The sequence below is a fragment of the Prinia subflava genome, chromosome 2 (genome assembly GCF_021018805.1).
Source record: "Prinia subflava isolate CZ2003 ecotype Zambia chromosome 2, Cam_Psub_1.2, whole genome shotgun sequence".
In the NCBI taxonomy this organism is placed as follows: domain Eukaryota; kingdom Metazoa; phylum Chordata; class Aves; order Passeriformes; family Cisticolidae; genus Prinia; species Prinia subflava.
Window position 1 is genome coordinate 1,629,419 of NC_086248.1, and position 15,132 is coordinate 1,644,550.

Here is a 15,132-nt window from a genome sequence, read left to right on the forward strand (position 1 = left end):
TCAAACCAAACCCCAAAACCCCAAAAAACCCAAATCAAACCAAAACCAAAAACAAAATTAAAACCAACCAACCAACCAAAACTAACCAAAAAACCAAAAAAAAAAAACAAAAAACAAAAAACCCAACCCAAACCAACAAACAAAAAAAACCCCCAAAAAACCAAAACCCAAAAAAACAACAAAAAAACCCCCAAAAACCACAACCAAAAAAACCCCAACAAAACAACCCAAAAACCACTCAAAGAAAAATCGGTTGCATTTTCCTCTCCATGCTCAGGAAATAAATTATAAAAATCTGATTTTTTTCTCTCCCCCTCCCTTTTATTTTTTTGGGGGTTTTTTTGGTGTTTTGTTTTTGGTTTTTGTGGGTTTTTTTGGTTTTTGGTTTGGTTTGGGTTTTTTTTGGTTTTTTGGGGTTTTTTTTGTGGTGGGTTTTTTTTGTTTGTTTTGTTTTGGGGGGGTTTTTTTGGGTTTTTGTGGGGGTTTTTTTGTTTGTTTGTTTTTGGTTTTTGGTTTTCGGGGTTTTTTTTTTTTGTTGTGGTGTTTTGGGGTTTTTTTTGGTTTTTTGTGGTTTTTGTGTTTGGGTTTTTTTCGGGTTTTTTGTTGGTTTTGTTTTGTTTTGTTTTGTTTTCTTTTCTTTTCTCTTCTCTTCTCTTCTCTTCTCTTCTCTTCTCTTCTCTTCTCTTCTCTTCTCTTCTCTTCTCTTCTCTTCTCTTCTCTTCTCTTCTCTTCTCTTCTCTTCTCTTTTCTTTTCTTTTCTTTTCTTTTCTTTTCTTTTCTTTTCTTTTCTTTTCTGGTGTTTTTTGAGGGTTTTTTGTGGGGTTTTTTGGTTTTTTGTTTTTGATTTTTGGTTTTGGGGTGGTTTTTTTGTTGGTTTTTTTGTTTTTTGGGGGGTTTTTTTTGGGTTTTTTGGGGGGGGGTTGGTTTGGTTTTCTTTGTTTTTGGGGCTGAACATCCTCAAATAACAAATTTATTTTAACTTCCCACCGAAAGCCGAAGGTTTCCCATCCGCCTCCTTGTGTGAGTGGGTGGATTTTTTTTTAGGGGGTGGATTTGGGATCGTTCCCTGCCCGGTTTCTGTTTTGCTTTCCTGCAATTCCGATGCCCAGGGTGGAGAAAATGCCAAGAAAAACCCCGGACAGGTCCGGGCGCCGTGTCCTGTTTTTCGGGACAGCCGTGTCCTGTTTTTCGGGACAGCCGCGTTGTCCCGTGAGTCACAAACCCCGAATTCCCGGGGGGATGTGGCATTCCCAGAGAGAGCCGGGGTTACCGGGGAGGGATGGGAATTTGGGAACCTCTGATGGGATAAAAGTTCGGCTCAGGTTCCGGGAAAAGTCAGGCTGAGACTTCAGGATCTTGGAAAAATCTGTCTGAAACTTCAGGATCCAGGAAAAGTCAGGCTAAAACTTCAGGATCTGGAAAAAGACTGAAATTTCAGGATCTGGGAAAAAATCTGTGTACAACTTCAGGATCTGGGAAAAGTCTCTCTAAAATTTCAGGATCCGAGAAAAGTCTGGCTAAGACTTCAGGATCTGGGAAAAGTCAGGCTAATATTTCAGGATCTGGGAAAAGTCTGTCTGAGACTTCAGGATCTGGGAAAAGTCTGTCAAAAACTTCAGGATCCATGAAAAGTCGGGCTAAAATTTCAAGATCTGGGAAAAGTTGGGCTAAAATTTCAGGATCTGGGAAGAGTCTGTCTAAAATTTCAGGATTCAGGAGAAGTTGGGCTGAGACTTCAGGATCTGGGGAAAGTCAGGCTAAAACTTCAGGATCTGGGAAAAGACTGAAATTTCAGGATCTGGGAAAAGTCTTTCTGCAACTTCTGGATCTGGGAAAAATCTGTTTAAAACTCCAGGATCTGGGAAAAATCGGATTAAAACTTCAGGATCTGGGAAAAATCTGTGTACAACTTCAGGATCCGGGAAAAGTCTGTCTAAAATATCAGGATCCAGGAGAAGTTGGGCTGAGACTTCAGGATCTGGGAAAAATCTGTCTAAAATCTCTGGATTTGGGAAAAGTCTGTTTAAAACTCCAGGATCTGGGAAAAGTCAGACTAAAACTTCAGGATCTGGGAAAAATCTGTGTACAACTTCAGGATCCAGGAAAAGTCTCTCTAAAATTTCAGGATCGGGGAAAAGTCGGGCTAAAACTTCAGGATCCGGGAAATGTCGGGCTAAGACTTCGGGATCTGGGAAAAGTCTGTCTAAAATTTCCGGATCTGGGAAAAGTCTGTCTGAAACTTCAGGGTCTGGGAAAAGTCTGTCTGAAACTTTGGAAAAGTCTGTCTAAAACTTCAGGATCCAGGAAACATCTGTCAAAAACTTCAGGATCTGGGAAAAGCCTGTCTGAAATGTCAGGATCTGGGAAAAGTCAGGATAAGACTTCAGGATCTGGGAAAAGTTGGGCTAAAATTTCATGATCTGAGAAAAATCTGTCTAAAATCTCTGGATTTGGGAAAAGTCTGTTTAAAACTCCAGGATCTGGGAAAAGTTGGATTAAAACTTCAGGATCTGGGAAAAAATCTGTGTACAACTTCAGGATCTGGGAAAAGTCTGTCTGAAACTTCAGGATCTGGGAAAAGTCTGTCTAAAATTTCAGGATCAGGGTAAAGTGTGTCTAAAACTTCAGGATCTGGGAAAAGTCAGGCTAAGAATTCAGGATCCTGAAAAAGTCTGTTTAAAACTCCAGGATCTGGGAAAAGTCAGACTAAAACTTCTGGATCTGGGAAAAATCTGTGTACAACTTCAGGATCTGGGAAAAGTCTCTCTAAAATTTCAGGATCTGGTAAAAGTCTGTCTGAAACTTCAGGATCCAGGAGAAGTTGGGCTGAGACTTCAGGATCCAGGAAAAGTCGAGCTAAAACTTCAGGATCTGGGAAAAGTCTGACTAAAACATCAGGATCCAGGAAAAATCTGTCTAAAATTTCAGGATCTGGGAAAAGTTGGGCTAAAACTTCAGGATCTGGGAAAAGACTGAAATTTCAGGATCTGGGAAAAAATCTGTGTACAACTTCAGGATCTGGGAAAAGTCTCTCTAAAATTTCAGGATCTGGAAAAGTCTGTCTGAGACTTCAGGATCTGGGAAAAGTCGGGCTAAAATTTCAAGATCTGGGAAAAGTTGGGCTAAAATTTCAGGATCTGGGAAGGGTCTGTCTAAAATTTCAGGATTCAGGAGAAGTTGGGCTGAGACTTCAGGATCTGGGGAAAGTCAGGCTAAAACTTCAGGATCTGGGAAAAGACTGAAATTTCAGGATCTGGGAAAAGTCTTTCTGCAACTTCTGGATCTGGGAAAAGTCTGTTTAAAACTCCAGGATCTGGGAAAAGTCAGACTAAAACTTCAGGATCTGGGAAAAATCTGTGTACAACTTCAGGATCCAGGAAAAGTCTCTCTAAAATTTCAGGATCCGGGAAAAGTCGGGCTAAGACTTCAGGATCTGGGAAAAGTGAGGCTAAAATATCAGGATCTGGGAAAAGCCTGTCTACAACTTCAGGATCTGGGAATAGTGAGGCTAAAATCTCTGGATCTGGGAAAAGTCTGTCTGAAACTTCAGGATCTGGGAAAAGTCGGTCTAAAATTTCAGGATCCGGGAAATGTCGGGCTAAAATTTCAGGATCCGGGAAACGTCGGGCTAAGACTTCATGATCTGGGAAAAGTCGGGCTAAGACTTCGGGATCTGGGAAAAGTCTGTCTAAAATTTCCGGATCTGGGAAAGGTCTGTCTGAAACTTCAGGGTCTGGGAAAAGTCTGTCTGAAACTTTGGAAAAGTCTGTCTAAAACTTCAGGATCCAGGAAACATCTGTCAAAAACTTCAGGATCTGGGAAAAGCCTGTCTGAAATGTCAGGATCTGGGAAAAGTCAGGATAAGACTTCAGGATCTGGGAAAAGTTGGGCTAAAATTTCATGATCTGAGAAAAATCTGTCTAAAATCTCTGGATTTGGGAAAAGTCTGTTTAAAACTCCAGGATCTGGGAAAAATCTGTCTAAAATTTCAGGATCCGGGTAAAGTGTGTCTAAAACTTCAGGATCTGGGAAAAGTCAGGCTAAGAATTCAGGATCCTGAAAAAGTCTGTTTAAAACTCCAGGATCTGGGAAAAGTCAGACTAAAACTTCTGGATCTGGGAAAAATCTGTGTACAACTTCAGGATGCAGGAAAAGTCTCTCTAAAATTTCAGGATTTGGGAAAAGTCTGTCTGAAACTTCAGGATCCAGGAGAAGTTGGGCTGAGACTTCAGGATCCAGGAAAAGTCGAGCTAAAACTTCAGGATCTGGGAAAAGTCTGACTAAAACATCAGGATCCAGGAAAAATCTGTCTAAAATTTCAGGATCTGGGAAAAGTTGGGCTAAAACTTCAGGATCTGGGAAAAGACTGAAATTTCAGGATCTGGGAAAAAATCTGTGTACAACTTCAGGATCTGGGAAAAGTCTCTCTAAAATTTCAGGATCCGGGAAATGTCGGGCTAAGACTTCAGGATCTGGGAAAAGTCTTTCTGAAACTTCAGGATCTGAGAAAAGCCTGTCTACAACTTCAGGATCTGGGAATAGTCAGGCTAAAATTTCAGGAAATGGGAAAAGTCTTTCTGAAACTTCAGGATCTTGGAAAAGTCGGTCTAAAATTTCAGGATCCGAGAAAAGTCTGGCTAAGACTTCAGGATCTGGGAAAAGTCAGGCTAATATTTCAGGATCTGGAAAAGTCTGTCTGAAACTTCAGGATCTTGGAAAAGTCTGTCTAAAATTCAGGACCTGGGAAAAGTCTGTTTATAACTCCAGGATCTGGGAAAAGTTGGATTAAAACTTCAGGATCTGGGAAAAAATCTGTGTACAACTTCAGGATCTGGGAAAGTCTGTCTGAAACTTCAGGATCTGGGAAAAGTCTTTCTAAAATTCAGGACCTGGGAAAAGTCTGTCTGCAACTTCTGGATCTGGGAAAAGCCTCTCTAAAATTTCAGGATCTGGGAAAAGTTGGTCTAAAACTTCAGGATCTGGTTAAAGTCAGGCTAAAACTTCAGGATCCAGGAAAAGTGAATCTGAAACCTCGTGGACAGGGACAGGCATGGACCTCTTCTCTCTCTCCAGCTGCAGGAGCTCTGGAGATGTCCCAGAGGAGGGTCAGGGTGGATTTTAGGAAAAGGTTCTTCCCCCAGAGGGTGGTGGGGCGCTGGAACAGGATCCCCAGGGAATGGTGACATTCCCAAGGTGGCCAGAGCTCCCGGTGGGAATTCCGGGGTGTCTGTGCAGGGCCAGGGGTTGGGTTTGATGATCCGGGTGGGGTCACATGGAGAAGTCACATTCCCTAATTCCCTAATTCCCTAATTCTCTAATTCCCTAATTCCCTAATTCTGTAATTCTCTAATTCCGTAATTCCATCATTCCATCATTCCATAATCCCATTGATCCATGATTCCATTGTTCCATTATTCCATCATTCCACCATTCCATCATTCCATCGTTCCATCATTCCATCCTTCCATTATTCCACCATTCCATCATTCCATCCTTCCATCGTTCCATCATTCCATAATCCCATCATTCCATCATTCCATAATCCCATTGTTCCATCGTTCCATCATTCCATCCTTCCATCATCCCACCATTCCATCATTTCATAATCCCATCATTCCATCATTCCATAATCCCATCATTCCACCATTCCATCGTTCCATTATTCCACCATCCCATCATTCCATCATTCCATCATTCCACCATTCCATCATTCCATCATTCCATCATTCCATCCTTCCATTATTCCATCATTCCATCATTCCATCATTCCATCATTCCATCATTCCATCGTTCCATCCTTCCATTATTCCATCATTCCATCATTCCATCATTCCATCATTCCATCATTCCATTGTTCCACCATTCCATCGTTCCATCATTCCATCATTCCATCATTCCATCATTCTGTCATTCCACCATTCCATTGTTCCATCATTCCATCATTCCATCATTCTGTCATTCCACCATTCCATTGTTCCATCATTCCATCATTCCATCGTTCCACCATTCCACCATCCCATCATTCCATCATTCCATCATTCCATCATTCCATCATTCCACCATTCCATCATTCCATCATTCCATAATTCCATCATTCCATCATTCCATCATTCCATCATTCCATCCTTCCATTATTCCACCATTCCACCATTCCATCATTCCATCCTTCCATCCTTCCATCATTCCATCATTCCATCCTTCCATTATTCCATCATTCCACCATTCCATCATTCCATAATCCCATCATTCCATCATTCCACCATTCCACCATTCCATCATTCCATCATTCCATAATCCCATCATTCCACCATTCCATCATTCCATCATTTCATAATCCCATCATTCCATAATCCCATGATTCCATTGTTCCATTATTTCATTATTCCATCATTCCATCATTCCATCATTTCATAATCCCATTGTTCCATCATTCCATCATTCCATAATCCCATCATTCCACCATTCCATCGTTCCATTATTCCACCATTCCATCATTCCATCATTCCATCATTCCACCATTCCATCATTCCATCATTCCACCATTCCATCATCCCATCATTCCATCATCCCATGATTTCATAATTCCATCATTCCATCAAGATGCACAAGCCACCAAACTGCCTGGATTGGGGTGGATATCCAAGAATTTACTGGGATTTCCCCAATGTTGGGACTCGGTGCTTATTTAGGAATTCATTCATGGAATGGTTTGGGTGTGAAGGGACCTTGAAGATCCTCTCATTCCAACCTTTCCCGTGGGCAGGGACACTCCCGCTGCCCCAGGCTGCTCCAAACCCCATCCAAAATGGCCTTGGACACTTCCAGGGATCCAGGAGCAGCCACAGCTTCTCTGGGAATTCTATTCCAGAGAGGATTTTTTGGGAGGGAAGGATTCCTTCCCAAAATCCCATCCTCTGGCAGAGGGAAGCCATTCCCTGTGTCCTGTCCCTGCATCCCAAGTCCCTCCCCAGCTCTCCTGGAGCCCCTTCAGGCTCTGGAAGGGGCTCTGAGGATTCCCTGGATCCTTGGACATTCCCAGGCTGGCTCCAGAGGGGCTGCAGCAGCCCCATGGAAAAGCAGCTGGAATGCTGAGCAGGGCTGGGATCGGGAGGTTGCTTGGCCAAGTTCCTTATCTTGGGACTGGCTGCCCAAAATAACATTCCAGGGATTGCTCCATCCCGGGATGAGATCCATCAGGCTCAGGTGATCCCAAAACATTCCAGCAGCAGGAGACAGGAGGAGGAGGGGGAGGAGGTTGACAAGGATCAAGCCTTAAAAAGACACCGGGAAAATGTTGGTTTGCTGGCCAAAGAGGAAAAATTATCGAGACACAGTGCCAAAATAAAAAAAAATCTGTTTTTACTGTTAAAAAAATAAAAAGGAAATGCAGGAGCAGGTGGGAGGTATGGTAAGTATCAGTGAGAAAGAAAATTGGGGAGAAAAAACCAAGTTTTGTGGGTTTCTACGGGGTTAAAATGAACAAAATTGCCAGAGCCCCTTGGAATGGCTCACAGTCGGGATGGGAGGATCCAGAAATTTGGATATGGAGGAGACACAAACTCTCACGGGGCAGGAGACAGGAATAGGTTCTAACAGCCGGAAAATTTCACTTGGAAACCACTGGAAATACTTCCACTGGTTCCAGTACAAGCTGGAGTTTTAAAATGGTTTAAAAAATGAGTGATTCCATGGAGGAAAACTTAACAATCCGTAATGATCATATCCCATTAACCAGGGGCGTTGGAATAATAATTTCCTTTACCTGGGCTAATCTCTGCTCAACCAAACTGAAAACAACTCCTGCAGAGGCAGAACCGCCTCTGAATTCATTGATGAGTTTTGACCACAATTTCTATGGAATTCAATGAATTCAAATGAATTCATTTGAATTCATTGAATTCATCAAGTCTCAGAATTCATTGATGAATTTTGACCACAATTTCTACAGAAATGAAACTTCTGTGGTGCACAGAGCCTGCTGCGTGCAGAGGTTTAGGGATGTGTTCCCCTGATCCCGTCAATCCAGGGGGCAACAACGGGGTAAAAGAAGAGTTCGGCCCAAAAGAAATTTAAAAATTTAGAATTTAACGGAATCAACCTCAAGCTGAGGCAGGGGAGTGATTTAGATTGTAAATTGTCAATATCAAAATAAAGGGTGCAGTGATGGGAGAAAAGCTCTGAGCACCAAGCACAGGTACAGGCAAAAGAAGAGTTCAGACGGGAAGAAATTAAAAAATTTAGAATTTAATAGAATCAATCTCAAGCTGAGACAATGGAGTGATTTAGATTATAAATTGTTATATGAAAATAAAGAATGCAGTGATGGGAGAAAGGCTCTGAGCAGCAGCACCGAGCATGGGTACAGGCAGGGCAGAGGGGGGGCTGAAATCATAATCAATAACCAATAATCAATAACCAATAATCAACAATCCAGCGAGGCTGGGGCTTGGCCACGGGTTCCAGAGTGTTTTCCAAGCGTGCCCTGAGGTTATTTAAACCCCCAAGACCGGAGACTCCTCTCGTGGGATCTCAGAATGGCTCGGGTTGCTGAGAGACCTCTGAGCTCAGCAGATCCAAGCACGACCCCGCCACTGCCCCGTGTCCCCAAGTGCCACAGCCTCAGGGGTGTGGGGCACTTCCAGGGATGAAGATTCCATCCCTGGGCAGCCCCATCCATGCTTGGTCACCCCAAATATCCAACCTGAACCTCCTCCGGCACAGCCTGAGGCCGTTCCCTCTCCTCCTGTCCCTGTTCCCTGGGAGCAGAGCCCGACCCTCCCTGGCTGTCCCCTCCTGTCAGGAGTTGTGCAGAGCCAGGAGATCCCTCCTGAGCCTCCTTTTCTCCAGGCTGAGCCCCTTTCCAGCTCCCTCAGCCTCTCCTGGTGCTCCAGCCCCTTTCCAGCTCCGTTCCCTGCCCTGGACACGCTCCAGCTGCTCCCTGTCCTTCTTGTCCCCAAAGCGTCCCCAGCACTGGAGGTGCCCCAGCAGAGCCACCACAGGGGACGGGCCCTGCCCTGGCCCTGCTGCCACCCAAAACCGGGACAACCCAGGTGCCACCGGCCTCTCTGCCGGCTTGGGCATCCCCATCCATCCATAGGGATCCATCCGGCCCTGCCGGGATGGGAACATTGGCAACACCGGAGCTCCCACTGACATTTCCCACCGGCGTTTCCCGCCTTCCTCCCCGCGTCCCCAATCCCTTGTCCCCTCCGCATTCCCGACGGAGTTTGTGCCACCTCCCCGCCGCGTCCCAGCTCATTTTGTGTCCCCGTCCCGCAGTGCCACGCTGCGGTTGTCCCCCTGTGACGACGCCGGTGTCCCCTGGGATGTGTCCGCTCGTGCCCCGCCGCAGCGACGCCCCCTCCCCACGCCCTCCCGTGTCCCCCTGTGTCCCCCCGTGTCCCCCTGTGTCCCCTTGTGTCCTCTCACCTTCCTCCTCCCGCCTGCAGACGCCGCGTCCTCCTCTTCCTCCTCCCCCCTGTCCGCATCCCGTCGCTATGGCAACCCCAGGAGGGGGCGGCTCCAGCCAATCAGCGCCCTCCTCCTCCTCCCGCCCATCCGCATCCCGTCCCCATGGCAACCTCTGGGGGCGCCAGCCAATCGGAGCCCCCCGAGCGGGGTTAGGGCGGCCGGGGGTTTCGATCTACCTAGCAACCAGCACGGCGCTCTCTGATTGGCTGGGCGGAGGGGAGTAGGCGGGGCGCGATGGGGCGGGGGGCGTGGCCTCGCCGGGGGCGTGGCCGGGCGCTGCCGCCGCCGCCGCCGCCACCCGAAGGGCGCGCGCGGGACCGTGAGGGCGGCGGGAGCCGCGCAGGTACCGGGGACACGGCGGGGACACGGCGGGGACACGGCGGGGACACGGCGGGGACACGGCGGGGACACGGCGGGGCCCTCAGGGGCTCGTCCTGCCCGCCCCGGGGACGGGCGGCGGCGGGGCTCGGCGGTCGTGCGGCGGCGCGGGGCCGGGGGATGCCGGCGCTGCGCTCGGCGGGCGGGCGGAGCACGGGGGATGCCGGCCCTGAGCGCCGGGAACGGGCCGGATCCGCTCCACGTGAGGGCGGGGATGCTGGCCCGGGCTCCCCGTGCCGGAGTGCGGTACGGCGGCCCCAGGGAGCGGATGTGGAGCCTCTCCCGTGAGGGCTCCGGGGATATTGGAGCCTCTCCGGTGAGGGATCGGGGATATTGGAGCCTCTCCGGTGAGGGCTCGGGGGGTATTGGAGCCTCTCCGGTGAGGGCTCGGGGATATTGGAGCCTCTCCGGTGAGGGCTCGGGGGTGCCGGAGCCTCTCCGCTGAGGGCTCGGGGATATTGGACCCTCTCCCGTGAGGGCTCCGGGGATATTGGAGCCTCTCCGGTGAGGGATCGGGGGGTGTTGGAGCCTCTCCGCTGAGGGCTCGGGGGTGCCGGAACTTCTCCGCTGAGGGCTCCGGGGATATTGGAGCCTCTCCGGTGAGGGCTCCGGAGATATTGGAGCCGCTCCGGTGAGGGCTCGGGGATATTGGAGCCTCTCCCGTGAGGGCTCCGGGGGTATTGGAGCCTCTCCGGTGAGGGCTCGGGGATGCCGGAGCCTCTCCGGTGAGGGATCGGGGGGTGTTGGAGCCTCTCCGCTGAGGGCTCGGGGGATATTGGAGCCTCTCCGGTGAGGGCTCGGGGATTCCGGAGCCTCTCCGGTGAGGAATCGGGGGGTATTGGAGCCTCTCCGGTGAGGGCTCGGGGATGCCGGAGCCTCTCCGGTGAGGGATCGGGGATATTGGAACCTCTCCGCTGAGGGCTCGGGGGATTGTTGGAGCCTCTCCGGTGAGGGCTCCGGGGATGCTGGAGCCTCTCCGGTGAGGGATCGGGGGATATTGGAGCCTCTCCGCTGAGGGCTCGGGGGATTGTTGGAGCCTCTCCGCTGAGGGCTCGGGGGATTGTTGGAGCCTCTCCGGTGAGGGCTCCGGGGATGCCGGAGCCTCTCCGGTGAGGGATCGGGGATATTGGAGCCTCTCCGCTGAGGGCTCGGGGGATTGTTGGAGCCTCTCCGCTGAGGGCTCGGGGATGCCGGAGCCTCTCCGCTGAGGGCTCGGGGGATTGTTGGAGCCTCTCCGGTGAGGGCTCGTGGGATGCCGGAGCCTCTCCGCTGAGGGCTCGGGGATATTGGAGCCTCTCCGGTGAGGGCTCGGGGGATTGTTGGAGCCTCTCCGGTGAGGGCTCGGGGATATTGGAGCCTCTCCCGTGAGGTCTCCGGGGATGCTGGAGCCTCTCCATCCTCCGCTGAGGCCCCGGCGGTGCCGGCGCTGTCCGTGCTCTCCCCGGCCCCTCCGGATCGCGGTGCGGCCGTTCCGGCCCTGGCTCCGCTGCCCTGCCTCGGCCGTGCCGCAGCGCTGCGAGGGGATGCGGGCCCCGCCTGTGCCCTTGTTCCTTGAGCCTTTCCAAAGGCTGCTCCCCATTGCCGGGGAGATCTCCCTGTCCAGGTCCTTCCCATGGAATAGGAACTCCGTGAGGTGACAGAGCTGTCCCTCCCCATCTGCCGAGTGCCATCCCTGCCCGTGGTGCGGGGCTTGGAATTAGAGGAGCTTCAAAGTCCCCTCCGACCCAAACCATTCCAGAATCCATGACAAGCATGGAAAACCTCGCCGGGGTTGCTCTTCTGCCTTTGCATCCTCCCTCTTTGCTCCTAATTGAAATAAGGGATGGGATTGAATGGGGGATTATGGTGTGGCTGCCCCTCAAGACGGAGCAGCAGCGGAACAGCGCTGGACTTTCCTTCCCTCTGAGTAATTAATTAGAATGGAGTTGGGAGAATAATTTATTCTCCCTTTGTGCCTTGGTGTGGGTGGGAAAGGGCTGGGGAAATGCGATGGATGAGCTCCTCTCCTTTCTCCGGGCTCAGAATTGGGTGGGGAATGGCTGAGAGGAGATTTTCCTCTCCTCCAGGACGAGTCTGGTTTGTTGTTTTATCTCCTCGTTTCTCTGGGACAGATAAATGGGGGTTAATCCCATCCTTTCTTTCTAAAGTCTGAGGAGTTTTTTCTTTATCCTCATTGCTCCCTTAAAGATTTTGAAAATTTTTAAAAAAGAAAATTCCTTGTGGGAATGAACTCTTTCCCCTTGTGATTTTCACTGTTTACAATAATTGGCCACGCATGTCTTAATTAATCCTTCCCAGCAAGAATTGGATGGGCTTCTCCTGCTGATAAATAATGTAAAAAAATTCACAACCATACCAAGAAATTGCACCTTTTTCCTGAGCTCTATTTCCAGTGCTCATGGCGGGAGGGGAGGCCTCCCCTCCTCTCCTCATCCCGGGTGTCATCAAAAGCGTTTTATTTTTACAAACACAGAAATAACCACAGAATCTTGCGTGCAGGGGCCTCACAAAGAGTGCCCAGACTGGATCTGTGGTGAGGAACCCTCCTGACACCGAGGGTTGGTTATTACAGCACCAATCTGTCTGCACAATTAATGGATCACCCATGGGCTGCCTTGCAAAACCCGGCGCTCCTTGCGCAACAGAATCCTGCTCTTTTCCCTTCATTTCACCCAGAATTAGGTCATTTTTCCCAGGGCCAGGTTGTCTATTTTTATCTGCTTTCCCCCTCCTTTACCTCCTGTAAATACGTCCTTAATTTTATTTATGATGCTCTTGAACCTGTAGTAGAAAAGTCCTGAAGGAACACAGGAAATCTTTTCTGCTTTTTGCACGGTTAAAACTTTTTTTTCTTTTTTTTTGTGGCTTTTTGCATGTTTTCTTCAGCTTGAGGCCGTGGGGAAGGCAGAGGAGAGGTGGATGTGTTTGGACTCTGCTGTTTTGTGTGTCATTAATGTGATTTTTATGGAGCATTCTTGGACTGTTTCCCAAAACTCCCCATCCTGACCTGGATTTGCCCCATTTTTCTGGTGCAGCCTTGAACAGTTCATCTTAGGTTGCTTCTGAACCTTTTTTTTTTTTTTGTGAAGGTTTTTTTTTTACAGATCACTGCAATTACAGTGAACAAAAATAAAAAAAAAAAGTCCCTTGCTCATCCACGCTGCAAGGTGACCTCACTCAAATTGGGGAATAAAATCCTTTGGAGTTGGTCTAGGTGAAATAAAAAAATTTGTGAATCCAGAGTTCTGGAGATGCCAACAAACTCAGAAAGTGGTTTTTTTTCCTGATTTTAGGAACTGTTAATAAATGTTAAACCCAAGGGAATGGCTCCCAAGGGGAATTAAGCAATGTGGGGATCTCAGCCTGGTTTGGGTAGGAAGGGACCTTTTATTTCCAATATTTCTGCCAGGGCACTTCACAAAACTGAGCAGGGATTGGTTTTATCTGCCTGAAACTTGTGACCTCCTGCTCAGGAAGGTTCCAGGGCTGATGATGCTGCCTGGCATCACCAGTTCAGCTCCTTCTCTTTTCTCCAGAGTCGCCAAATCCCTTTTTTAATATTTTTTATATATTTTTTTTGCCTTATGTGTTGTTTTTCCTGCCTTTGGAACCTCTCCTATTTCTATTTTTTCCCCTTATTTCACTGCTCCCCCGCCAATCCCCCTGAGAGGGAGAAGCAGCCTGCGAAAGCAAAGTTGCCAATAAACCGAATTTAACGTGGTTATCTTTAGCAGCTTTGGTCTTTTTTTTCCTTTTCCCCCCTCTCTGCATGTTTATTTTTAGCCAAAAAGCCTCCAAAAAGCTCCAGCCAAACCCTTTCCCCTCTCACAGAGAAGCCCAGAATTGTTCAGGTTATTTAGGAATTAATCGAGATTAATCCAGTCCAACCCACAAACTGCACCAAGGGTTTCAAACCCAGAATTTTTCTGACCATAAGGTGTAAATAAAAATGTGCACAACAGCACAGAGCTGGTGATTAAATTCTTCACTGCTGGCAGAAAGGAAAAACTTTTTCCGAGGGAAAACTTTGTTCTCTCAAGATTGGGAATCCCTTCAGATTTGTGGTTGCCCGCTTTTGGGGAATATTGATGGAATATTTGCCAAACTTCTGTTACTTTTTAAAGCAATAATTCACTTTAAAGCAGCCGGTTTAGGCGACTGGAATTTGCAAATTTTACCACTGTCAGACAAAATTGTTGTTAAAAATGGATTTTGTGCTCTTGGGGAATGGAGAGGAGGATGGGTGTGCGCCATTAAAACGGGTTTGGGATGACAAAAACAACAAAAAAATCAGATTAAAATGCCACATTTGAGCCCAGGTAGCCAAAACCTCCCTGGGCAGGCCAGTGACAGGCTGGGACTTGTGGGGTTGGTGGTGCTGGTGAGTGGTTTTGTGTTTTTGTTTGGTAATTCTTCCTCAGAGATGCTGTCGGCGTGAGTGAGTCACAAACAGCCCAGTTTCAGTGTGGGGTTTTCTAAAAATGTCCTGTCACAATCAGCAGGATCCCCGTGTTTTCATCATTTTTGGGGTGCTTTTCTTCCATTCAGTTCTTCCATCTTCCATAAATTCCTCCATTTGATTCTTCCATCAAATCCTTCCGTTCAGCTCGTCCACCTTCCATTCACTTCCTCTGGAAATTTAAAAAAAAATCAGGATTGAACCTTGTAGCCTCGCACAGGAGAACTTGAAGCAGTTTAAGGATGGAGAGGTGAAATATTTTAATATTTTTTTTGTGGATTAGCAGCTTTTTCAGCGTGTTCTTTTGTGTTTTCTGCTCCAGGTTTTCCAGGAAATAAAAGCAGGAAGCCCCTGGAGCGCCGCGCTGTCACCATGGGGTCCGTGGTGTGGGAATGTGGTTGAAATTCCAACATTTCATTCACGCCTGGAGGGCTGAGGAAGGAAAAAAAAGGGAATAATTCTTGCACATCTCTCTGGATCGAGCTGAGGATGTTGAACACAGCGACTCTTCCAGCTGGGAGGAACCCCAAGCAAAACCTGGGAATATCCTGGTGAAAATTTGGGATCTGTCAGGAGCTGGGAGGGGTGGGAGGATGGCTCTGGGCTGGCTGCTGTGCTCCCTGTGGATTTTTGGGGGCTGGGTGGTCCCCACGGGAGGGCACAGCCTCTTCTCCTGCGAGCCCATCATCCTCAGGATGTGCCAGGACCTGCCCTACAACACCACCTTCATGCCCAACCTCCTCAACCACTACGACCAGCACACGGCAGCCCTGGCAATGGAGGTAAATTTAAATTTTTTTCCCACAAAAATATCTCTATATATT

General features: G+C 48.3%; 2 protein-coding genes across 2 annotated transcripts in view; one reads left to right on the forward strand and one right to left on the reverse strand.

Moving 5' to 3' along the window:
- Positions 1 to 9,589, reverse strand: part of FBXO16 (F-box protein 16) — a 57,290-nt gene extending 47,701 nt beyond the window's left edge. The window contains exon 1 of the mRNA XM_063391935.1: positions 9,430 to 9,589. The gene's annotated coding sequence lies outside the window, so the exon portion shown is untranslated. The remainder of the gene's footprint in view (positions 1 to 9,429) is intronic.
- A 124-nt stretch (positions 9,590 to 9,713) lies between these two features.
- Positions 9,714 to 15,132, forward strand: part of FZD3 (frizzled class receptor 3) — a 52,047-nt gene continuing 46,628 nt past the window's right edge. Inside the window, exons 1-2 of the mRNA XM_063423012.1 lie at positions 9,714 to 9,814; positions 14,631 to 15,090. Of these exons, the coding sequence (XP_063279082.1) occupies positions 14,902 to 15,090 (189 nt within the window). The 5' untranslated portion in view covers positions 9,714 to 9,814; positions 14,631 to 14,901. The remainder of the gene's footprint in view (positions 9,815 to 14,630; positions 15,091 to 15,132) is intronic.